Below are 24,946 nucleotides of genomic sequence, written 5' to 3'. Positions count from 1 at the left end.
AACCAGACACCCACAATTACATTTTCAGTAGCTAAGTTATAAAAGAAGAAAGATAAAAATAAAATTTCAGAAGTGTGAAGGTTGTCACTGGAATATTTTTATCTAAAGTGAGTCACAAAGCCTGGTAAGTAGGATTTTTTTTTTTCCCTAACAATTCTGAAAAAAAAAAAAACCAACCCACAAAAAACCCAAACCAACACACCACCACCACCCCACAGCAAAACAATGAGAAAGTTAAGCTACACAAAGCTTGATCAAGACACTGGTTCCTGCAGCATGTCAGAAGTAACAGGTTCATCTCAGAGACTCAGAGAGGCATCATATAAGAAAGGAGTAAACAAAACCCACCCCTCTTAACCCCGAACAGGAAAGTTGCAGGACTGGAAAAGCCTACAGGCATTTGACTGTACCAGAAGGGTCATTACAGCAGCTTTCCTATCTGAAGGCTGAGATCAAAGCACTAAGAAAGCACATTCTTGAACAGCAGGAAGGGATACATGAAGTCTGAACACAGCCTGAAAGAACACAAAAAGAAACACAGGGGATAGGAAGGGACAGAGACCCTCCACTCGTTGACCAAGACTGGAATTGAGGGTTTAACATCACTGCAGTGTATGTCTCCGTGTGTCTGCTACACGAGTTGGCAGAAATGGTTCGCTACGAGAACAGCAGCAATTCGGCATGTAAGCCACGAGTCCTGGGTTAAAACTCCTGATATATGGCATGCTGGCCTTGTACAGATCTCCCCCAAAAGAAACCCACCTCTTTCTATCTACATGAAATAAACTTTAAAAAGATTTTCTTCTGACAAAGCTTTTGGTTTTGTGTGAAAGTTTAATATTCTTAAGTCCACAATGACAACAGTATAAAGAATTCAGGTTTAAGGTTTGGGGTTTTTTTGGGGGTTTGTTTTTTTTTTTAAACACAAGGTCAGCGTGTACAGTCAAAGAAAGCTCTGCCATCAATTCAATAGGGACAGAACCACGTTAAGGGTTGATTAAAGTGCAATTTAGTAGCAATCCTAAGACATTCATTTCTTTTCCAACAGCTGTTACCCATGCTTTCAACAGCACTGGTACCACTCCACTCCGAAATCAGGTTCTGCCCGAGTGCCGGACCTCCATGGCTTAGAGTCCTTTGATGGTAATTTCATCGCAGTAAAACCGTAAAAGCCATAAGCAAGTCAGTGAGATTAAGATGGTTTGTGGGACCATCATGAGAAGAATGAATCACCTGCCTTGGAAATATAAATGTTTATGATCACTGCTTCTATTCTGCACATATATATTCTTGAGACATGCAGCTTTTACAAGGGTGTTGATATTTATATAATTCCATAAATTTAGATGGTGCATTACAAACACAATATGCAGCCGTAGCTATAAACAGCAGAGCAGTGGGACAGAATTTTTAACTATTTCTTGTTTTCTATGCACCACAAATGAGATGTGCGGCACAAGCAACCAGAGGAAAGAAAACAGTTATTAGGCAACAAAAACACCCCATATGAGTTTAAGTATTTTAGATGATGGAATGGAAGGCTAGACTTCTACCAAAGAACAAAAAAAAAAAAATCAGATCAGTCCCTGAGATTTAACTCCAACATTTAGCCATGACTAAAAGACAAAGAGCAGAGAAATATTCTGAAGTGGGGGTTTTGATCATAGGTTATTTTCATGGCCTGCTTTCAGTGTCAATGTAACAAACACCTGCCCTTGACAAGAATGATTCTGACAAACAAATGCACAATGTAATCAGAAGACTAAACTTGTGTCTAAACCTCGGCTGTTGCTTTTTTAGTGCTCACAACACTATCGACGTGCACACAAATCCATGAAAAAAAATAAATCACTGGATGCTGTAGGAGCATCATAACAACGTACCAAGGAAGACATTGTTCCAGAAGGCCAACTAATAAATTCCCAATGCATATAAAAAAGGGACAAACCAGTAACTCTTGGTAAGCTTTCTAAACTTTGTTAATATTCTTAATACTAAGAGTTTGCTTCAAGAGTTAGATTTGTCAGACAATGACTGTAACAGCAGTTAAGGCCTAAGGCTTCATACTGGGTACCTGAGGTCAACCAGCAACCTAGCGCTGATGCAAGCAGGTAGCAGTTATTGCATCTTCACTTATTTTTTAAAAAGGCTTCTTGCATCAGTCTGCACCCTCATTTCCATTTCTCTGCTCAATAAACAAGTCAGTTCAGAGAGGAGGAGACTCCTAAGTACAAGCAGTATTTTTAGAGCCAGGTCAGTTTTATCTTCCATTTCATTTCTTAATTTTATACTGGATAGATTAGATTTATATTGGATATATTGTATCAGATAACAGCTGGGAAAAAAAATGCACTAAAATTACCATTTCAAAAGTACATTGAAATACTTCTGGACACTCAAATACTCCCAGACACAACAGACCATGATTTCACATGAGGAAGATCCATCCTACCACAACACTACTTGGCTCTGGTGATGGACTGACACTCGTTTGTTAACGAGGTAAAACATTCAGAGCTCTGAAGCTCCAAAGTCGAGTTCTGCACCTACTCTAGCAAAGCTCATACTCCGTGCCACTGCTGTCCTCCTGCCATGGGTTAACACAATTACTCAATGCAGATGCTGTTTTCACAAGGAAATGGCCACCTCGGGCAGAACATATCAGAAAAGTGGTTTTATCAGCTTTCGTTATATACTTTAATGAGTATTTTGTTATACCTATGTCTTTCAAAAGCATTGGTCAGGTAGAAAAAGTGAGCCTTTGCTCTGTTGTCCACAGACATCATCTACAGTGCTTCTTCACGCTGAATTGACTGGGTTTCCCACGTGTCCTCATCTGCCAAGCGAACCACCTGTGAAGTCTGATCCACGGGTGCCTTCTCACCCTGGGCAATTAATAATGCATCTTCTCCTCCTGCTAACTGAAGGTCAGAGCTACAAGAACAATTAGATCCATTGGGTTTGTCCGTCAAAGCCTCTGCTGTTGTTGCAGTTGTAGAGGACTGTCCAATCTCTGTTTCAGCTTGTGGTTCTTTTTCAAACTGAAGTCCAAACACGTTATTTCGGATGAGGTATCGAACACACTGCAAAATCACATTCCTTTCATGTCGGATGTCCTGGGCCAGTAGCTGGAAAGAAAAGAAGAGAAGATGATGCACATTCCCCTCTATTGCTCTGTAGCTGATACAAGCCTAGCAAGATGTATGGCTCTATTCAGTAATATTTCTATTTAGATTAGTTACTAAGAGGTGTTAGAAGCAGCCAACACCTAAAACGGGCCTTCAGAAACCTCCCGTCTGAACTAAGAGATGCACGTTAGAGCAGAGAAGGGACAGCAGAGCAATGTTCTGTTTGCCAGACCAGGAGAAACTGCTGAATTCCCAAATGGCCAAATAAAGGCATGGATGGGATGCACCATCACCCTGTCAAAGACTATCTTTGTGTTATATTTTTTAATGCAGGCATGGGTATCAGTGGAGTGGTGCTACACAGGCTTTTTATTTTGTCAGTACACAGAATGGTTAAACACATAATACTTCTTGAATGGCTACAATAAACATGCTTTAGTAGTGCCCAAGCTCCCTGCCAAATGAATGCCAACAGACATCTGCAGCTATTCTCCTACCTCCCCTTTTATTTTTTTTAAAGCATCATTTCACTGATCCTTTTTTTCCACTATTCCACTTCCTTACTTTTTAGAGACGTTCTCAGCAGTGACTCACTAAAATTTGAACTTTGCTTCCTCAAGGTTTTTATACACTGACCATTTCTGACAGTGGAAGCCTACCCGCGAATCCCAGGCACTCCGTGATTCACAGCCACAGTACGCATCCTTTAACAACAGTTTTGAGCAACATTAAAAGGCAAAAAACCCACCAAAATGCAATTTTAAAAACGGACTATACTGGCAAGCTACAATTCAGGCTTCCAATGCTCTGACAGCTTCTCTCACCATGTGGGACTTCATATGACTTTTTTCCAGAGTCCTCGCCACTTTGATCACCAACAACTTTGAAGAGCAAGAGATAAAGACAACTGCATGCTTAGGGAAGTACATAAAGGGCAAACACTTCCTTTTCAGTCACTAGGAGTTTTAATTCTTGGCAGCAATGGTAGTATGTGCTAAAAGGACTATCAAGGGATTTCTCCCACATCTGCAGCTTAGGATGTGGCTTATCAGGTATCTCTTGCCTAAACATCCTGTGCTGTTTTAGAGTCCTTATGTCAGTGGCACCCTGCTTTCTCCTGTGCTCTGCCCAGAGCAAGTTTTCCTTTGATGGGAGAGCTTTATGCCAGCTATTTACAGAATCACAAGGGTAGTCTACCTATCTGGTGCTGCTTTTGAGTACTAAATGCAATAAAAGCTTCAAAGTTTTGTTTATACTGAAGAAATCCACCAAGCTTCTAAATAGGATGCTTTGCACTGTTACTGAGAACAGAACCATAACACCTTGGACTCACCCCTGCAAACCTTTTTTTACCCTTCTGAGGCACCAACCTGCTCTTCAAGGTACCAGTGCTGTCACTCCTCAGACTGGCCTACCCATACCTACAGAGAATAGCACGTGCACGTTGCAGCTCAACAGCACTCTACAGTTTAAGTGACCAACACCCTTATCAACAAGATCTCTTTGACTGCATCTGAAAAAAATTGCGTGCTCCTCAATCAGGGGAAGGCAGTTGAATAGCAAAGCTGGGAGCAAAGGGAGGAAGATCAAAATAAGGCTGATGGGATCACACACAAAGCCAGCTGGATACTGCCACAGGGAGGGGAGAGGGAGGAATAAAGGTTTTATCCTTTGTGCTGCTCATTTTAGGCACGTGATTAAGTTGTCATCTCTTGCTCACCAAAGCCAGTCATTACCTGAATGCACACCAGGATATTTCTATTTGTTTATTTAAGCATCTACACTTTCTTCAAGTGAAATGCTCACTTTGCTATTTTAAGGCAGGACCTTTGCTAACAGACTGCTCTAACTTCCCACAGGGAAGAGAAGAACCGTTCACAAATAGTGCTACTCTTGTACAGGAGGCATTATTTTGGCACTAAGACTGTTACCATTTCCAGCAGAGTTGGACGGCGCTTCGGAAGAAGAGGTAATATTTTCTTGCCCCAGTTATCAGGCCCTCTGGGGGGATGTGCGTTTGAATTCGAGCTTCTTAATGTCGTGCCTGCATATTCTGGACGTTTTTGATTCGGGTTTTGACTCTGAGGAACACAAGCAGTTTGAGGCGTATTTCGGAGTGCAGCCTGGTTTTTCTCAGCTTTTGTTGCAGCCTTGACAGGGATTTCTTAAAGAAAAAGAACACACTTTCAACTCAAACTTAAAAGCCTCTTTAACATGCTTATATCTCCATGCACTGGCAGTTCATTAGTACTACTCTTGCTCACGTAACCTGATGAGAAGGTGTTCAAAGCTTACTTGGAGGAAGGGAGGGCCTTGTTTCATTTGGGTTTGGGGTTTCTTTTAAAATACAAAAGAATAACCTTTAAACATTCACAGAAAGAAAACCAAGGTATTAAAATTCTGCAATCAAAAAGAAAAATAAAAGTAGTAAGAGTTGAATGAGATTTTCTAACCTCTGCCTTGTTATCACTTAGAAAGTACATTCACAATATAGCTTGCTGCAGCTTCAGCTGCCGAGAAAATCATGATACAGTTAGGGCAGAGGATGCCTAAGCTCAATTAATTCCCTGCCTGCTAGATGCTCTCTGTAACTCTGAGTAGGCCATCTAAGGCAAGTAAGGCATAGTAACCATCTGCAAAAACAAGGAGCAGCAGCAGTTCTCTACTGTATGCTGACGCATACACTCAGAGGAGCACCAAATCCAAGTACTACAGAGTTCAAGTCTTACTGCAACACCCAGAAGCCTTCTATGGAAAAAGCCCTTAAGGACATGGAAATTAGTTCACAGGGTGAGCATAACAGTTTTTTTCTGGCACTATCCAAACATGATTTGAAGCAAGGCTGAAAACAGGCTGCTTTTTTTCCCCCCAACTAGGGGGGGAAAAAGGCTTGGGAAATTTGATGACACACACTTTAACCAAAGACATTTTATACCCCCTCTTCAACCCAGGACATGCTGCTGAGAAAAGGCAAGCAAAGACGGGGAAAAAAAACCACTCAATCTTTTAGGAAACTCTGTTTGAGGCTTTCTAAAGTACGCTGGGGGGCTGGGGGGCAGGGGAGAAGGCTCTAGATGCGGCAGAGGCCAAGGCAATCCCTGTGCACTGGCTGTCCGCACAAATACTACATTCTGTTTGGGCACTTCTCCAAGACTGGGAGCTATCACCATTCTGGGAACAAGTAATGGCTCACCCGGTAACCCCGGTTAGCGACCAACACTGGGAGGAGGGAGGAACGGGGAAACAAGAGGAGCAGAGTAACGGCATATCCTTTTACTCCTCCCAACCTGTCCTTAAGCATGGGTTACACCAGTACTAGCACGCGCTGTCACTGAAAGCAAACTGGAAAGGACCTGTACACAGACCGCAAGAACACCCCTGTGCGTAACCTCTTACAAGCTTCTCCCTTTACTTGTACAAGCCTAAAAATCAAGAGGTACACGACAGCTCTGAATTACAGCACTGGCAGACCAGCCAGAAATCAAAAGGCATTTCCATAGCCAAGAGTTTTGGAGGTGTGGCACTGAACTGGCATTACGTTGACATCTTTGCTAAATATAAGCTACAGCTTATATGTTGTATTTTCTTCTGCAACACCTTTTAATTCTCTTCAAAGTTTTTTCTCAAGAAATTTTAAGTACTATGTAGGTTCTGTCTGTAATAACTGAAAATCTGCATCTTTCAGTAGTTGGGGATGCAGGTATAAAGAGCTACCACTGGGCTACTGCACCCATAAATGCTGCATTTATAAATAAATGGCATTTGGACAATTGAATGGGAGAGGGCAAAGGACAAAATACAGAAGAGGTAAAGCCCCCCACCCTTTCCAAAGAAGGGTCATTTGTGATCAGATCTTATCATTGCTTGCAGGCCATGCCAGCGCAGTGACACAGGGGAGAAGGGGAAAGAAGGGCAGAGGACACACTCCTACACACCTTCGGGCTCGCTGTCTGAGGCGCTGCCGTAGTTGGCAGACAAGGAACTCAGGGCAGAGGTGACCTGCTTGGGAACAACAGTCAATCCCAGCTTCCCGTCTTTGGCTGCTGCTTCATCCTTGTCAGATTCTGCAGGGAGAGAAAAGTCAAGAGGGATTTTTCCCAATACTCCTATGTGCCAACAGCCAGCCTTGCTGCTAAATCCCATCTCACCGCTATGCAAGAACAATGTTGAGCACCATTGCTCAGCGCTGTGGACTGATAAAACAACCTCATATTTGCCTACCTTCTACAGACATTCAGTGGCAAAGTCATCTCACCACTGGTTTAGTCCTGCCAGCAAACCTACAGAAGCGAACAAAAATTTCCTGAACAAGAGCTTGGGCTTTCTAGTTCTTTCTTCTCATACCAAAGGTTGTTTTATAAAATGTAGGTAAAGAGAAAGAGAGGATTTAATAATATGTCCTGAAGTCTTACTGGATGTAGTCCTGTGGAGGCAGGGGAGAAGGATTCAAAAGCCAGTCAGGAGAAAGAACAAAAAAAAAAAAAAAAAAAAAAGGAGAATTAGGATCATTCAAAGTGAGAATGTAAGAGCAAATAAATTTTTGGGTGGTACAGGAGCCCTCTCCCATCCCCGTCTGTCTAAGCCCCATAGAAAAACTGCCTCACACTTCTTAAGATCTTAAGATTTGGCTGAAATAAACACTTTTGAGATCTTTATTTTGAAAAATCACAAATGTTTCTCCATTCTCTTCTAATATTTCATTAAAATTGGCAGTTTGATTCACCGGAGCTCATGCTGTTCAGTAAAACAACTTTTAGATAAAATACACAGGTACTTATCTAAACTACCTGCCTCGTTTTACTTTCAGTTCTTTTTGAGAAAGGTTGATTGTCAGTGGTTTAGTAATCATGCCAATTTGCAATTACATTGGAAGCTCATGCTAAACATGGTGCATTTTTCTAATGGAGAATACACAGCATTTGCATATACTTAAGCAATTATAAAAATAGCATTTACTCAAAGTTATTTTGATTCTTTGCTGCTTTTTTATATCTCCTCCAGAATGTTGACTGCATACTGGGGTTGAGTGCCTTTTCTTTGTATTTTCTTTGAATTTTGAAGAATTACTTTTAATTTGCTTTTTAGCAAGTTAGGAGAACACATTTACTGGAATACAATTTCTCTTTGAGAGTAATACATTTGGAGGGAGTATTATGCATTACGGAATACAACTGACTGTTTCTGGTCAGTAAATCCCTCAAAGTTTTACACCTGACAGGCTCATCATCTTACCTTGTTTCTACTTATAAATCAAGAGGATAATTCTGTTTTCTCATCTCCCATTCAATTTCTTCGCTTTGAAGGAACTAGCCACTAAACAGAACTTAAGTGAATGCATTATGCAAGAAATACATTCCCTCTAGGGAAAGGGCTGCTGCTGTTAGCAAGGTTTAAATACTCCAACAAAATGTACTTGTACAGCAAAATCATGGACTTCAGTTGTATAGTTTCAAAATTCTACTTAGCTATATTGTGTTTGTTATTATTTGCTATGACTATATTTCTCAATAGCATAAAAAACCCTGCTTACTACACATTATTCAAGCCAGTTGCAAGTACCACATTCCTTTTTTACCTATTATAACAGAAGTTACTAGCTGTACTTTGGTATAATTAGACTTTTTATCACTAAGTAAAACACAGATGCTGTGGGGAAATACAGTTACATTTAACCATACTTAAGTTTCCCAACACGCAGAGATTAGTGGAGTAAACAAATTGCATAGGGATGCCGAGTTCTCCTTCCACTAATTGAAGATTACGTTTTCAAGAGGAAAAACTCAGCATCAGACGTCTTTCCAGGGGATGCATTCTAGCCTTATTGCTATAAATAGCTAGAGTATAAGTCAGCTTACATGCCATATCCTAAGAGTACCTCACCACTGCTGAATATATTATAAATAGTTATAGCTGGAGAGTTTATATTGCTGCTGGCATGTGGAAACAAGACATGCTCACCAAAAAAAACTAAGCAGCAATACTTCAGAAAACACACACATATGGAGAGTACCAAGAGTAAGTTAGATAATATAGCAAAAACCAGAATTAAAACAAAAACACTGTCATTTTAAGTAATTCACTTAACTCATACAAGGAAATCCATTTGTTTTCACATTCTAAATACTCTTATTTCAAAACCACAAAGTGATATTTGACAATCAAATTATTTTTGAAAGACTATTGAAGTACTTTATTAAAGCAAATCTTTTTGCTTTATAAAGATTTTATTATTTTACATGCATGTCCTTTAGGCTATTGTACAGAACATGTTATATTGCACACAAACTTTTTGGCAGCACTTCCAAAACCTTGACTAGCAAGCAAAAGTTTCAGCATCTAAACTTAAAACAACTCAGATCCTATTTCTTTTCCTCTCCTTCCTGAAGTTACTACAGCTTCACCTCCCTGTGGCTCAAACTACTTTTCCCTTTGCTGCCTTTCTCAGCCAAGTGTTTTGGACAAAGAAGCATTCCTAATCAGGAGATTACAGGTAAAATAAGATTATTATGGTAAAGTACTCCTTAATACAAAGATAGAATTCAGGTGCTCCATTAAGAGCCCAGAAACCCTCTTCAGTTTGTTAGCTAAATATTGATTTAAGGCAAGTAATGTATTTTAAAACAAACAAAGCTAAGACAAATAAGCATCCAGCATGGAAATTTTTCAAATCCAAGACACTCCTATATCCTGTCTCCCAACATCATCTCCTCTTCAGATTAAGCAGTTTTTGATCATACAGAATAAACTTTAATGCTTCCTAATTCTCACAGAAAAATCAGAAAGACATAAAAGTAGTCTGCTAGATTTTCCCTGTGTGTTTATATGATCAACTTGGCTTGCAAGCAAACTTATGTAGAAGTGCTTAATGCTGGTAGTATCTTAAACATTCTTGTGTCAGCCTTTCCAAACCAGAGTTTTATTTCCTCTTCAATGACTTTGTATTTCAGCTTCTTTCCAAACTGTATCTCAGCCAAGTCTACTAGTTTTAGCTCCTCCTACCAGCACACGTGGACATGAATTCAGTCAGACACACACGTGTATCAAAAGGACTTCTAGAATACCGAGATAGTTTCCTCCATAACAGGCCAAGCCCACTTGGGCAGAAGACCCCCCAAATGCAAGATCTACACCATTTCCTTTAGATAAACCAGTAACCCACGATTCACAATAATCACACTGGAAATTTTGTTAGAAGACCATGTCCTGAGTCACCATATCCCTCCACAGAAATTTCTGTTTAAAAGGAAGTTCTAAGTGCAAGTTTTAGGCCCAGGGATGCTGGACTACCTTCAAGCTTATGACCCTTTTGGCCCTATTGTTGCCACCAGTACAGCAATCCTGGGCTTTTTTTTTTGGTTGGTAACAATGAGAAGCATGACAACAGACTCCCCAGAATGCTTCTCCAACCATATTGGAAAGCCCTGCATCAATGTATCAACCTTCTATTAAGAGAGAGTTACCCCATTTTAAATATGCCCAGTTAGCCCTCTTTCAATCAAGGAGAGAGTTTTTCTAAATCCCCAGCTCTCCCCAGAAGTTGCTAGTTACACAGAAGTTCAGCAATCTTTTCAGCAGTACCACTTAAAATAAAAGTTCTCCAAATTCCTTCATCTTACCAGCGTCACTGTTTGCCAGCAGACCAAGAGGGTCCATGTCCTTCACGTATGGCTGAGACACCAAAGCACGCTGTTTTTCATGTCCCTTTTCACACATGCTGCCTTCTGGTCCATTGCCTTCATTTTGAGTTCCATGTGCATTATAATCGCCGTTATTTTTCCTAAATTTCTTCCAGAATGGGCGCCTTTGTCTTTTCCTCTGTTTTCCTTGCTGCCCAAACCTCTCTTCATTTTCTGGAGGTTTCCACATCCCCTTCATTTTGCTGGAGAATAGAAACACAAATCTCACACAAATGAGAAGCTATGAGAATAAAATTAATTGATGTAACCAAACAGCTCAGGCCCACATTTAAGGTTCAGCAACAGAGCATGAGGCCAGGACTTACTCCAGCTCAGCTAACATGTGGTGACAGACCAGACAGGTAGTCACAGCTCATCTCATTGGCAGGGCAATGTGACAAAGCTGGAACCTAAATAAAGAGTTTGAAGTTCATGCGTTTTATCTTTTGACAAAGCAAAGGGTACAAGGGCTAAGCAAGTTTCTTGATCACACACAGCGTGAGAACAGAGTGTCTTCACTTCACATTAAGGGCAGGGAATATTTGTTGGCTTTTTAATCAATGAAGTTGTTCATAAACAGGAGGAAAGTGGAATTAAAAGGGAATCACCTGCTATAAGCATACTTCCATTGCTGAAGACTCTGTTTCCAGTTACAGCTCAGGGAAGGATCTTGCTGCACTAAATCCATCCAGTCATCTGACACCATCAGTTGCAATAATAACTGCCTACTCCTGCCTTCAACTAGCATGACATTCATCTTTTCCATTGGGATGGAAAAGGAAGAAACTTCTATCAGGACAATGGATTTAAAAAAAAAAAAACCTGAAACAAGTCCTAAATTATGGAAAGAGCACAGCATGCTGGTTCCACTAATCTTCCAGGATATCCTATAAACAGAAAGCATGTTTATAGGAAGGCACCTGGAGAGCCTAACAAACTCTCATTAAAGACTACAGATAGAAGAATAGGTGTGACCCAGACAGAAAAGCAAATATAGAAGTGACAACATAAGCTTCTTGAAAAATACCTTATTTTCAAGCAACAGAACTGTAATTCAGCAAAACAAGACTGAAACTACTCATCAGCACATTACAACTGCGAAAGACATGCAAGGTCTGCCTTCTTGAATGAGCCTCATGTTTCGTTTTGCACTGTACTCTCTCCCTCAGCCTCACCTACAGCATGGCAGAGGTCCTATTATCCCTAGTCAACCGTATAATACCATACTCGGCAAGAGCTTCTTCCTGAAACTTCTTCCTGAGTTTAGAGTCATGCACCTGCAAGCAGAGTCTCATAGGTGTATTTCTAACCTGGTACCTTGTCACTGATACGCAGCCAGAAGAACATGTGAGAAAAAAAAAAAAGAAAAAAGCATAAGAGCAGGGCAAATGGTCACCCTTCTCCTTGCCTACATCACAGCAGCACCACTTAGAGACCCTCTCTGACTAGGGATGCTCCCAAGACACTGATGGTTTTGCATCTCGTGCTGTGGGATGCTATGTGAATGTTTGGCATCCCTGAGATCTTGCAGCAAGGCGTTAACATTTTGTGAAAAAGGACTTCTTTTGGCTCGTCTTCATGCTGATGTCTAAAATGTTCATTTGGTACCCCCATCCTTCGATTTACAAGAACCAGTGTATAACCACATTCTATTTACCTCCTCCCACCTGTGCAATTTTTCTAGACCTCCATCATACAGCCCTTCCAAGCCACCCACTTCTTTGCTTGTACAGAAACATTCCCATTACCAACGTTCCTCTCTTCCATACCTTTCCAGCCTAATTAAGTCCTTCTTGAGAGGAGAACAGGGGCTGCCATAGCATTCAAAATGGCTTTATATCACAACAACACATATTTCTTTTCATTCTCCAGTCATTTCATGACAGTGTCTAACACTGATTGCTCAGCCCTGATAGTATCATCTCCCATAGCACTCCTGTGGCACAAGAGGCAAACCACCACCTTCCTGTGCATCAGCCTCTCATCCACTAAAGGAGGCTAATATTAGCTCCCGTAATTCAACTCCATCTATACAGAGAACTGCATTTCTGAATTTGTACAACCAGTCTGTAAATTCAGGATGTTGTTGTATAATCTAGAAGACATTGAGCAAATATAGGCTCAATTAGGGGTGTTGTCCTTGACGACTGGTCAAAAACAACATTCTGATTTCCTTCAGGCCTCCAACACCCAGAAAGAAACCCCAAGGTCACAAACACATCCCAACAAACATCAGCCTGGCACCTGCCTTCTGCCTCCCCCTCGTGAAAGATGTACTCCACTTCCCGTTCAGAGGGGATAAAGAGCCATGTGCTATTAATCAGCTGTTGCAAGACACCACACAGACTGCCAAAGCGGTCCTTCTGTATCTCTAATCTCACATGCGGAGACGCTGAGAATTAGCAGTTGTAAAGCACTTCAGAGAACCACAAATGGAAAGCACCATAGAAGTGTTAAGTATCTAATCCCTTCTAAATCTCACTTAGCTATTTGCTTTAATAGTACAGCTTGCAGAGAACAAGCTGTATTCTATTTTTGCCTCATGGATCAGTAAATTTGCCAGATAGGCACCGATTCTAGAATCTTTACTGTTGATATACAAAGCAGAAATGACAGTTTTTTGTACAGTTCATCAAGTCTACAGTGATAGCAGTTCAGAGAAGGGAGGGGGAAAAAAAAGAATAGATTTCTAAAAATCAGCAAGAGTTAAAGGTCACTAAGTGATATCAAACAGCAAGCAACCTCTAGTTTTGAGGGAAGTTTTCCAGATAAAGTGACTAACACATACAATAGGTAAGTACGGAATTGCTGATGGACCTTTAAGACTACATAATGCACCCAACTCGCAGCCACAACACTTACCAAATAAACCTGTAGACACCAAACAGTTTGTTACCGTGACAAGCAAAAGCCATCTTTGCTCATAAGAGCCTCCAAATGTAATTCCATGTTTGTGGCTTTAATCTCAATGCCTAGGTTTGGTTCTTCGGATAACCAAAGCGCTTCTGCGACTTTGTATCTTTCAAAAGCACTTTCTATTTCAGTCTTTTATGAACTCATCCTTCTAAAGTCACAAAAGGCAATGGGCTGGAGGCGATGGGAAAGTGTTGGGTCTTCTGAAGCATATGCTGCACCAGGGTAATTTGCACCATCACCATTTAACAAATCGCACTAGCCTGGCACGTACCCTATTCTGCACTAGTTCAACCACTTTATCATGGTGCAAGTTTTATTTTGTTTGGTGTCGTTCCCTATTAAAAAAAAAAAAATACACAAGCTCCAGCTTCACTTCCACGCAGCAGCAAGTGGGATTTAGCAAGAGCCCCTTAGAAGCAGGTTTGCTCCTGCCTTGCAGCTCGTTTTTGTTGTTTAAACAAGTGATATTCTGGGGGTGTGGATCATTATAACATTTTTAATAAGTCTTCCTAAAGGCCCTAAAGTAGAGCTAACGAAGTTAGCTGGTCCCACATAACACTGACACTGTGTGGGGGAGAAAAGATCATACTGGAAAGTAATTCACAATACAAGGGAGAGGACAGCTAAAAATCCAGCAGAATTACATATCAGACCCAGAACAAAGGTAGCAGATGGATAAAGGTGAAGAAGGGTAGAAGTAGCGCTACCTAAGCTACGAAAATAAAGTTAAATCTTCCTCCCCTCTTCACTTGATTATTGATTTATCCTCTGAGCGAGTAAGAAGCCAAATCTGCTCATAAAATCCCTTGGCCATTTTCAGGCATTATAGGATTAGACCACGTGGATTCATTATGTCGCCTCACTTCTGTCCCCATTATTTCTTTTTCAGAGACCAAGGTTACGCTGATCTAATGAATAGCCACTAGAATGCCGTTTTCTCAAACAAGCCGGAGTGCAGAATTCAGCATGAACATCAGATTTCTAATACAATTATTGTTTAATTTAACTGAAGTGGACTATGAAGCACTGTAAACAAAGGAACATTACATCTGCAGTTTGTCAAATGACCTGTCCTCTGTTAAAGGGCAGCTAGTTTGTGTGTACAGTAGAGGCAGTAAGTGCTGGGAGACCACAGTAAGAGAGCGCACTTTTGAACTCATTAGCAGGAGAGTAACAAGCTTGTTTCAAAATGCTTACCCAAACTGTTGGGTAGTCAGCACTTCTCCCCTTTCTTCTTTCTGTATCTGCATCGTCTTCTTCCGTTCAATGTTTGCCAATGTAGGAAAATTTCTAGAAGAAAAAAAAATTCACTGGCTCTTAAATGATTAACTGTACTTTGTCAATTCACCCTTTACCAAACTAGCTTCCTCTATAAATGTAATAGATTTTTAAAACATTTAATGGAAGTTTAACAGACTGTTTGCTTCTTAAAAAGGCAAGAAACCTGAGTGCATTTATGCTTACATACTCAGATAAATAAATAAATACACCAAATTGGCATGATTAGGTTTACCAAACCATCAAACAAGCTACAAACAGTTCAGTCATGCTTATGGACCCTCTGCCTGTCCCTACACATAACAGCATGATTTAGTCCCACAATTTTATTTTTATGGTGCTTCAGTTAGAATATTTGAAGGATCTTAAAAGGTACCGCACACCTTTAGCGAACCAACTGCTAAGTTCTTGTAACACACAAAAGAAAAGGTTATAAGAACAGCTTCTTGGTGCACAATATTATTTTAATGCGACAGTTAAGGAAAAATACACAAATTTCCTCTCAACCAATATTCAGTACTGTGATTGCACACTGACCTCTACTTCACCAAAATTACTGCCTCTTTTCTTCCAGCTTCCAAGAAAAATTCCTAAGTCATGCAGATCAAAACAAACCTACTGTTATAACCATCTCCCAAACCATCCCTCTCTTCCTTTCTCCTCCTCCCTCCCCATCCCTCCCTGCGGATGAACACCACGCTGGTTCTAACATGTAAGGCTTGCTGCAAATTACCGTCAAAGCCTGAAAATGGCTATGCTGGTTGCTCTGTAAATATTAGTTAGCTAAATCCCAGTGCTTTGAGATAAAGGTGGTAAATGGGACACACGCACGCACCCCCACTGGCTTCTGGACAGAAACACAAAGTATAAATATTTTATATGTCTATTAAAATGGAGCAACAAGAAACTTAGAACAGCCACTCACTATATATAGATATCAAAAAGGACACATATCTTTCTTTAAACATTTAATCTTATCACATGCATCTTCCCCATTTTACAACTCAAATGTTAAGCCCCACACTGATGCAAGACAGCTTCAACCACATACCAAGGGAAAAAGATGAGAAGCATTTCCTATGAGGCACACCTAAACACATTACAGAACTTGCCTCCTTTAAAAGGATTTGAACACAAGCTGTCAATGTCTATTTTCATTGGATTTCTCCCAGAAATCCACCATACAGCTCAAGCAAGCATAGGGATGTGATGCTTTATCTCCTCCCCTCCCTGTTAGCTACATTTGTTCATCCATGTTATAATACTCCCAGAACACAGTAAACATGCAATGAATTATTTAATCTCAAGACCTTCACAGTGACAAAGTCCCCTGTGCTTGGCATCTCTCCACAGTTTTAGGATAAGGTGCTTTCTTGCACATGAGTAAAGCTCACAGGAGGGGAGAGAGCTATAAAATAAACAGTTAGGCTCAAAAGAGCCCCAAGCTCGTCTTCACAATGTTTTTTTTCTTCTTTTAGAAGACATAAGGGAAGACCCTTAATCCTGGAGCAAAGAAGTCTTCAAAGCGCTCCTGTAGTTATGCTGATTAAGGACATATTCAGACACGCTCTCACAACATGGTTTGAGACATGACTGCCTCCCACTTTCATTCCTATGAGTTACCACTCCCTCCACCGAGCCACCGTAATGGACTCCACAAATGCTTTCAGTTCAATTCAGTGCCAAGACAGATTTCTCCCAAACCACCCTTCCAGTTGACACAGGCAGTAACTAACAGCTAAAGAGAGCTCACGTCATAAGTCTGAGTATGCCTGCAAAAGCACATCTGAAGGTACCTACAGCAGCTGTGTTTAACATTTGAGGAGAGCTGGAGAAAATAAACAGCATTTTACTTACTGCCTTTACCTTGTGCAGAAAACATACCTATTTTGACAGCGCACACACAGAGTTGCTCATTGCAAACGAAATGAAACAATGAGCACCTGCTAGTTTATTCTTCCACCTGGGGACCTGGTGGACAGTAAGCTCTAGACATTCAAGTCTACAGGTCACCAGCCTCAGTACGAGGTAGATGGGGCTTCACTCCTCCCCAGGTGCTCTGCTGTGTGACGACAACACTGGGCTAAGCCCACCAGTGGGCCCTGGTGGAACCGGACAAAATCAACACCAGTTCTCCCTGCAAGGAGCAAGTGGACCAAAGAGGTGTGGACCAAAGTTACCCACCCACCCCAGCGTAACAGCCCCAGTGCAACTCCACAACTCATCAGGTACCACAGCCCCAGCACAAAGAGGTCTGTTCACCTCCTGATATCAGCTGCCACCCATGGAGGCAGCAAAATTCAAGTGGAGGCAGATGCCTACAACAGAAACATTATAGTCTTGAGGTAGAACTTCATGGCAGACTTTGCAAACTTCACTGTCTGAAGACAGCCACAAAGTACTAAAAAGAGGTAAAAATAGAGGATTTTTTTTAAATACAAAGAATTCTTATTCAGGAAGGTTAAATTTAGGAAGACTGCACCTGAACAGAGATGAGAAGATGCAGAAGGAAGAGCCTATACTGAATCTTTCCACATAAACGGCCGTATGTTAAAATCTGATGGGATGACTCCAGTTTGAATCCATCTCAGAAGGCATGCCCCTCCTCCCCCAGTAAAACAAGGTTCTTAAAATGTTACCTACCAACACCACTGAAGCACAAGTAGCCCAGCACCTAGGTCCTGTAAACAACTTGTCAGAGCTTGACCACAGACAGGTTCATCACTCATCACAAAGGCTTTACAGACCTAAGAAATTTCTTGTAAAAGCAGGAGTTAAATCAGGACGTGATGGTCTGGCACAGTAGGTTTCACGAGGGAGGCAGCAGTGCCCAAGAAGGCAGCCTCATTTTATAGCAGCTGCAGTTTCCAACCGAAGACACTTCTATAATCCGAACTGGAAGCTTTTCAGCATAAATTGTCAGGACAGCACCAAAAAGCAAGTTTTCAGACTAAGATGAGTATATTACATGTAGACCAACAAAATGACATGCAGGTAAAGGATACCCTGGAGCTTCCAGGGACAGGGAACAGCGACACTGAGCATAATCGCTAACGTGTGTGCCTTAGCGAGTAGATTTCCCCCCCCCCCCACAATAAATGAGTGCACTAGCTGAAGTCACATGTTTTATAGGCCAGTGTACTCCATCTTGCTCACATAAACATCAGAGTAAACTAGCTCTTAGCAAGGAGTGGAAAAACAGAGCTTTGCCAATGTCTACCAGAAAACAGACCTGTTTCCGTAACAGTTTACACAATGAATTTTAGAGTCCAGAGCCATACTAGTTTATCATCTTTATAGGAACAGCACTGTGATCAAATTGCCTCAATAATTTCTTGAGCTGGTCTTGATTGCATAAACACAACCAACAGCAAAGGGGACACAGATAGCCCAAAGGGAACAAAGATGGCCCATCAGAGAGCTGATGAAAATCTTGGTTTAAGACTCCCAGGCATTTTATCAAGCATTGCATCTCTAGTGTGATTTTACCATATGTTAGCTGAGGCAGTTTTACTGCATTCAGAGTAAACTTTACTGTACCTGTGTTTCTTGATCTATTGTAACTACATACTTTATCTACCAACATATTCTTTCTACTTTGCTCCATCTTCTCTACTCTTACCAGGTGCTAAGAAATTATTTTCTTTATTACATACTTAACTACTGTGAATGCAACATCAGGTTGGATTCCAAGCTACTCTTGGATTCAACAAGAGACCCACAAATTAATTAAAAGCAATGTGGTTGACAGTACTGGCCTTCATTCACTAAGCACATGCCCAGTGTATGAAATGTATTGCAAGGAAATACAGCAGTCCATCCCTAACTGAATCAAAAAACCCCAACAGGTTAAAGAGGGAGAGGAAGGGGAGAATTTACAAGCAACGCACAAGATCAAGAAAATCCTCCAATATGACATTAGGACTTAAGCAAAAGTAAATTTAACGATTCACTTTAACACCAAAGCAGCCTCGCCCCGTTTTTTCTAACAAACTTTGCTCAGAAAGGCTTGGTTAGAAACAGATGGGCTAGCAGGACCCGGATCTCACTTGGAAAGAAGGGAAGACAGCAGTACCTCGTTCTGACACGTTAAGGAAATGCACTGTCAATAATTCCCTTTAAACTTGTGTTTAAGAAAAAAAATATGCTGAAACCAGCATATTTCTCAACACTTAGAAGGGACAGGACAAATCAAAACAAGAAAAGTAATTTTAATTGCCAAAGTTGAAGTCAGACTTCACAACCATCTGTCTGCAAAACACAGGGAAACCCTGGGATCCTGCTGAACTTCATGTCTATCATTGTCCACTTAACTTCAGATTGCCTGGCTCAGCAGATTCAGCAGGCAGAAATGTTAGGGATGCAGCAGGAAAACACACACATTAAATCACTGCAACCTAATGAGGGACAAACTACTAATGACCTATAAAGATTCATTCTTAGCTCTGACTGGAGCTTCTAGAAAGGAAAAGGCTTTTTCCTGACACCACAAACCACATCTGCCTAATAGCTCAGACTCCCTTTGGTATCCTTTTTTCCTGTACACTGCAATGTTTATTATGAGTCAACAACTGACCTTCAGTACTAAACTGATGCTTTGCTGGAGACCCAATTTATGCTTCACAAAAATTTCAGCTGGGTTTCTCTTTTTTCTTTTAATTAAATTAAATTTTTTAAAATTTTTTATTAAAAAAATACAAAAAAAAAAGAGAAGGATGTTAGTACAGCTTCCTTGCTGTACAAAGAGCAACAAAAGCCACCCAGGTAGTCATCCTACACCCATCCATTATAGCGAAACAAGATGCCCACACAAGGACTGAAGTACCAAACTCAGCTACAGCAGTACTCCATCTAGTGGCCTTGGCTTAAACGGTCCTAATCGTATTGCCTTTTTTGGTTTGTGGTCATCACTACAAGACTTTGTTCACTGCAGCAGAGTAAAATAAATGGAGATAAAGGCTTTCAGCAGTGTTGTAGCCAGGCAAATTATATTCATCTGTAAAAAAACAACAGTACGTGCCACGACATTCTCTAGAAACTCAACAAAAACAATCTCAGGCAGAATATCATCCTTATAACTAACTGTAGACAAATGTTGCTTTGACTCATAGCACCCACCCCCCAAGCCAACAGTACCTCAACATGACTGTACATTCAATTCCTGCTTCCCTAATGTTCTAGCATGCAGCAGAGTATGTACTGACATACATACCTTAAACATCATTTCAACACTTAAACCTTGGCATCAGCCACTACACAGGAACTCTCCCAAACAACTCCCAAAATAGAGAAGTGTATGCAAAGTCTCAAATGAATAGCAAAGACTCTGCACAAAAGTATGGATATCCTTCCTTGGAGCTAGTCAGAAAATCAAGTGTGGGCCACAAGACAGACAAATCTAAGGACACTTTGGTGTTTGCTAACTCTGTTCAAACACTTTGTATTGAAATTAATAAAGACTTGGTAAGTATCACTACTGGGGGGGGGGGGGGGGGGTGGAAGAGACAGCAATATGTAGAGTGAAAGCAAGTAAAAAACCAAATCCTCAAGTATCATTTGAATAAAATGAAACCTTGCAACCAAAACTTGTACTTGCACAGGTCACAAGCAATTTTTGTCTGGTTAATTACAGCATTTTAAACCACGGGACAAAAGAAGGTTTTGGTTAAAAAGCAAACAAAAATAATCCAAACAAAAAAAAAAGCTGTTTAAAACACACACACACACACACACCAGGACCTACAGATTGTCCTCATTTGTAAAAAATGACAGCAGGTGCAATGGTTGACTGCTATGATGTGCTGATATAATGAAAGACTTCCCTTTGTGGTTCTGAAATTTGCAGAAGCTGAAACCACGTCCAAAGGAATGTTGAACTTGCAGGAAGGATTTGCTCCCTGGGGAGAACTTTTGCTTCTCAATATAACAGAAAGTGATGGGAGGCAATAAAAAAGTAATCTCCTAGCATACCCTCTGCTCATTTTCCCTTTTTCACAAAGCCACTGTGTAAAAACTTATTAAGGGAAATCAGGTTCAAAACAAGAACACATTAACATCGCTTTCTGACATAAATGCAAGCTGGATTCATCAGCAAGACTGCATCAGACAACTGGGGTTATTTTCATTTTAAAAAAAAACCACGGGTGACTGGTACACTGCCCAAGCTTGTCACCGGTGATCTTGAAATTAAATTTGTATCTCTCCCCACTCTGCACATAGGACTCTTGCTCACAGAAACAAAACCCAGGTACTGATCACTCGCAAGACTGTTCCAAGTCTGGAACAGAAGCGAGGAAAGCCTACAGCATCTTCCACCTGCTGGAAAAGGGTAGATATTAATCTGTTCAACTTAGTGGGGAAAGAAACCCCAAACATCAGTGGGAGAAGATCTACAAAAGTCCAGTGTGAATTTTTAAGCAGTTCAACCCTTGTAAATAGAAAGAAGTCGTACCACCTCACATCACAGAATGAGAAATACTGCTTACATGTGAACTTTACCTTGTACTCTAGGTACAAGGTGAGTTAGACTACTTGAGACAGCATCATTCATGGATTCTGTTCTCTTTCAGTAGAAAAGTGCCAAGCAATGCAGAAGGTTCTTAAAAATTAGAAAACCCCTGTAGGTTTACGAGGAGGGCAACTTAAGCTGCGGAAATTTGTACAGTTGCATGTATTAAAGTTATAGTCAGTACAAGAGTTCCAGATTTCTTAGCTATTAAAAAACACGCTGCTACTGCCTTTCAGCTGTCACCTAATGATCACCTGGGAAAAATACAGTAAAACAAATTCATAGGTCACAAGTCTTACTCACTTTTTTCTTTCTTCTCTCCATCTAGCGATCTCTTCTGGACTATCTAATTTTATTCTTTTAGCACCAGGTGCATGTGCCTAAGGAAAAAGTATTTCACAGGTGTTTAAAAGGGGTAGGAAAAAACCCACAAGAAAAAAAAAAAGCATCATTCTGCCAACTATCATAGTTATCACACTGTTTTCACCTCCAAAAGTGGTGAGACTGCACACAGCGATTACAAAATGAATCCATTAAAAAATCCCACAGCATTCCACGTATTTTCATCCACGACGTTATCTTACAACAAGTTCTACTCAGAGGTGATACATTTTCCTTCCAGAAAGCAAGCCTCTGAAGAATGAGAGGAGGGACTACAGTAAAGATTGCATAGGCTCATATTTTGGGCCCAGGGGGATACCTACATTCTTCCAGTGTATCTGAACTATCTTCTCATGTGCGCTGAAATTGCAGCCTTCTTCCGTGCACTGCAAGATAAGGGGATGAACTTAAGACACACCAAGTTACCCAAACAAGTTAAACAAGCATTCGAGTACACTTCAAACAAACTCAGTGCAAGATGCCAGTACAAATAGTTACACAGAGCTTTTAAGCTACTCAGTTTTAAAACAAATGCGACTCTAAAGACAGTAAGAAGAGATACGTACTTCCAAATGTCATCCGACTTTAGAATAACCAGTGAAGGCAACATATCTGACAATTGGAGATAACATGAAGTTAACCTAGGAGAAAGGTTTGCAAGACTCTCCAATTTCAAATTTCGGTGCTTCTTTGCAATAAAGGAGTGGATTTTTAAAATATATTTTTCCACATAAAGCCTTTTCACACAAAAAAATTTACATGTTATACTGATGTCAATTAATCAATCACTACCACTGGGGTGACTTCACAATACTCCACAAAACAGACATTAAAATTACTTCAACAATATAACCAAAAATACAAGTGAGAGCTCCCCTACACACAGCATTCAAAACAAAAATCCCCTGCCAACACTTTCTGTCGCTCTGGAATCCCTTTACTAAGTCTTCCATTCAAAGAGTGACTACAGCTAATTACTTATCAAACACAAAGCTAAAAATCAAAGTGTAAATAAAACAAGCCAAACTCATCAACCTGTTTATGTTGTGAAACATGTTCATCATACTTCTCCTGGTTTTTATAGCCACGGTCACAGGTATCACAATAATGGGAGAAAACTGGCTCTTTTTTCTTTTTGGTCTGCAAAAAGAAAAGAAGAAATTATCTCAAGATTGCAGCTACAAGATTACAAGGTATTCCTATTTTAAATTAGATGTGAAACACTTTCATGAGTATTTCTGTTAATAAAGCCATCAGTTAAAACACATTGCAAAGATAAGCTAACATAACATGAAAGTGAAGTTCAAATCACTCATCTTCCAAAGCGCCCTGCACGCAGCTTTTTCCCCTACCACCTTTCCATCAATTACCACTTCTGTGAACATACCAGGTTGGCATAGGGTTACTGAGGGCTTCGAGAAAAGCTAGGCTACAGCCCTAAGTCTCCTCCCCATCAAGTCAGACCATGCCTGTTCTCACATGACATGCAAGAGCTCAGAGAGCAGCAGAGATCGTTCTCCCAATTGATTAAAATATATCTTTCTTTCAACAGGTTCAAGATTTGCAGACTGATTGTCATATGTTTGCTCTTTCCTAAGGGCAGGCACATTAGACAAGAGAACAGGGCCTCTGTAGTACCACGGGGCAAGTTCCATATGACTGTCACTGACATAGAATCATAGAATGGTTTGGGTTGGAAGGGACCTTCAAAGATCACCTAGTCCAACCCCCTGCTATAGGCAAGGACACCTTTTGCTAGACCAGGCTGTTCAAAGCCCCATCCAACCCAGCCTTGAACACTTTCAATGACGGGGCATCCACAATTTCTCTGGGCAACCTGGGCCAGTGTCTCATCACCTTCATCATAAAAAATGTCTTCCTTATGTCCAGTCTAAACCTACCCTCTTTCGACAGTTTAAAACCATTGTCCCATGTCCTACCACAACAGGCCCTACTAAAAAGTCTGTCCCCATCTTCCTTATAAGTACTTAAATCCTTTAAGTACTGAAAGGCTGCAATAAGGTCTCCTCAGAGCCTTCTCTTCTCCAGGCTGAACAACCCCAGCTCCCTCAGCCTGTCTTCAGAGGAGAGGTGTTCCACCGCTCTGATCATTTTCATGGCCCTCCTCTAGATCCACTCCAACAGGTCCAAAACTTTCTTGTGCTGGGGACCCCAACCCATACCTTTGGCTTATTATTTTCTTCTGGAAAACGTTTATTAAACCCAGGGGCTTGCTCGCCTTGCCGTTTCTGGGAAAAATTGCCATTTCCACCTTAAAAAAAAAAGAGCCAATTATACATACAGCTGGTAAAATACATCCCCCTGCTACCTTGGCAGGGCATGCTGTGGCAGGGAAGGGCCCGAGGGAGAGACAAGCCAGGGCTGCTTGTCTGCACGCCCAGCACAGGCAGCGGGCCACATGCTTGCAGGAAGGGGGAAGTCCTCCACCCCCCTCAAGGGTTAGGGACAACCCGAGGGTCCCCGAGGAGCGCATGGGCCTGAGAGACGACCTCCCCGGCACCCCTCACCGGCGTGCGGGCCCTGCGGTTGCTCTCCGTAGGTCTGCGGGTACCAGGCGGCGGATGGCACATAGCCATCGGGGGCCGGGTAGCTCTCGGCGGGCGGCGGGTAGCCCTCAACGGGTAGCGGGTAGCCGTCGGGCTGCAGGTAGCCATCGGCCTGGGGGTAGCCCTCGGCGGGCGGCGGGTAGCCGTCGGGCGGCGGGTGTCCGTCAGCAGAAGAGTAGGGGGCGGGCGGCGGGCAGGGCCCGGGGGCAGCCCAGAAGCCGGTCCCCCAGGGGGGTGGCGGACAGAAAAACGGCGGCGGGAGCCCCGGCGGGGGCGGCGGGTACCAGGCGAAGGGATTCATGTCAGCCCGGAGGGGGGCGGTGCCCGGCTGCGGCCCCGGCTCCGCTCGGCACAGCGAACCGCTCCCGCCGCCACCACGTGGGGCCGCACCGGCGGCCGCCACAAAACACGTCACTTCCCGGGCTCAGCCGCTCGCCCTGGGGTTAAACCCTCCTGCGTAGCGCGGGTGATTGCGTCATCCAGCGGCGGGGC

General features: G+C 41.7%; 1 protein-coding gene across 1 annotated transcript; it reads right to left on the bottom strand.

The window, feature by feature from the left end:
* Positions 1-75: 75 nt before the first annotated feature.
* NUFIP1 (nuclear FMR1 interacting protein 1) lies at positions 76-24,868 on the bottom strand. The gene is made up of 10 exons (XM_075087297.1): positions 24,416-24,868; positions 24,071-24,159; positions 22,923-23,027; positions 22,211-22,273; positions 21,810-21,886; positions 14,918-15,010; positions 10,745-11,007; positions 7,064-7,192; positions 5,060-5,292; positions 76-3,128 (listed from the first exon to the last, which is right to left on the bottom strand). The coding sequence occupies exons 1-10, from the start codon at positions 24,753-24,755 to the stop codon at positions 2,787-2,789; spliced, it is 1,734 nt and encodes a 577-aa protein (XP_074943398.1). The 5' UTR covers positions 24,756-24,868; the 3' UTR covers positions 76-2,786.
* Between the last annotated feature and the right edge of the window lie 78 nt (positions 24,869-24,946).

This window comes from Phalacrocorax aristotelis, chromosome 1 (genome assembly GCF_949628215.1).
Source record: "Phalacrocorax aristotelis chromosome 1, bGulAri2.1, whole genome shotgun sequence".
Taxonomy (NCBI): domain Eukaryota; kingdom Metazoa; phylum Chordata; class Aves; order Suliformes; family Phalacrocoracidae; genus Phalacrocorax; species Phalacrocorax aristotelis.
This window is presented reverse-complemented; position numbering and strand designations above follow the sequence as displayed.

Coding starts and splice junctions, on each gene's coding strand:
- NUFIP1 (XM_075087297.1), bottom strand. CDS start 24,755: ATGAATCCCTTCGCCTGGTACCCGCCGCCCCCGCCGGGGCTCCCGCCG. Junction 15,011..21,809: donor TGGAGAGAAGAAAGAAAAAA/GTGAGTAAGACT, acceptor TTTTTCTTCTAG/AAATTTTCCTACATTGGCAA. Junction 5,293..7,063: donor CTCAGACAGCGAGCCCGAAG/GTGTGTAGGAGT, acceptor TTTTTCTTTAAG/AAATCCCTGTCAAGGCTGCA.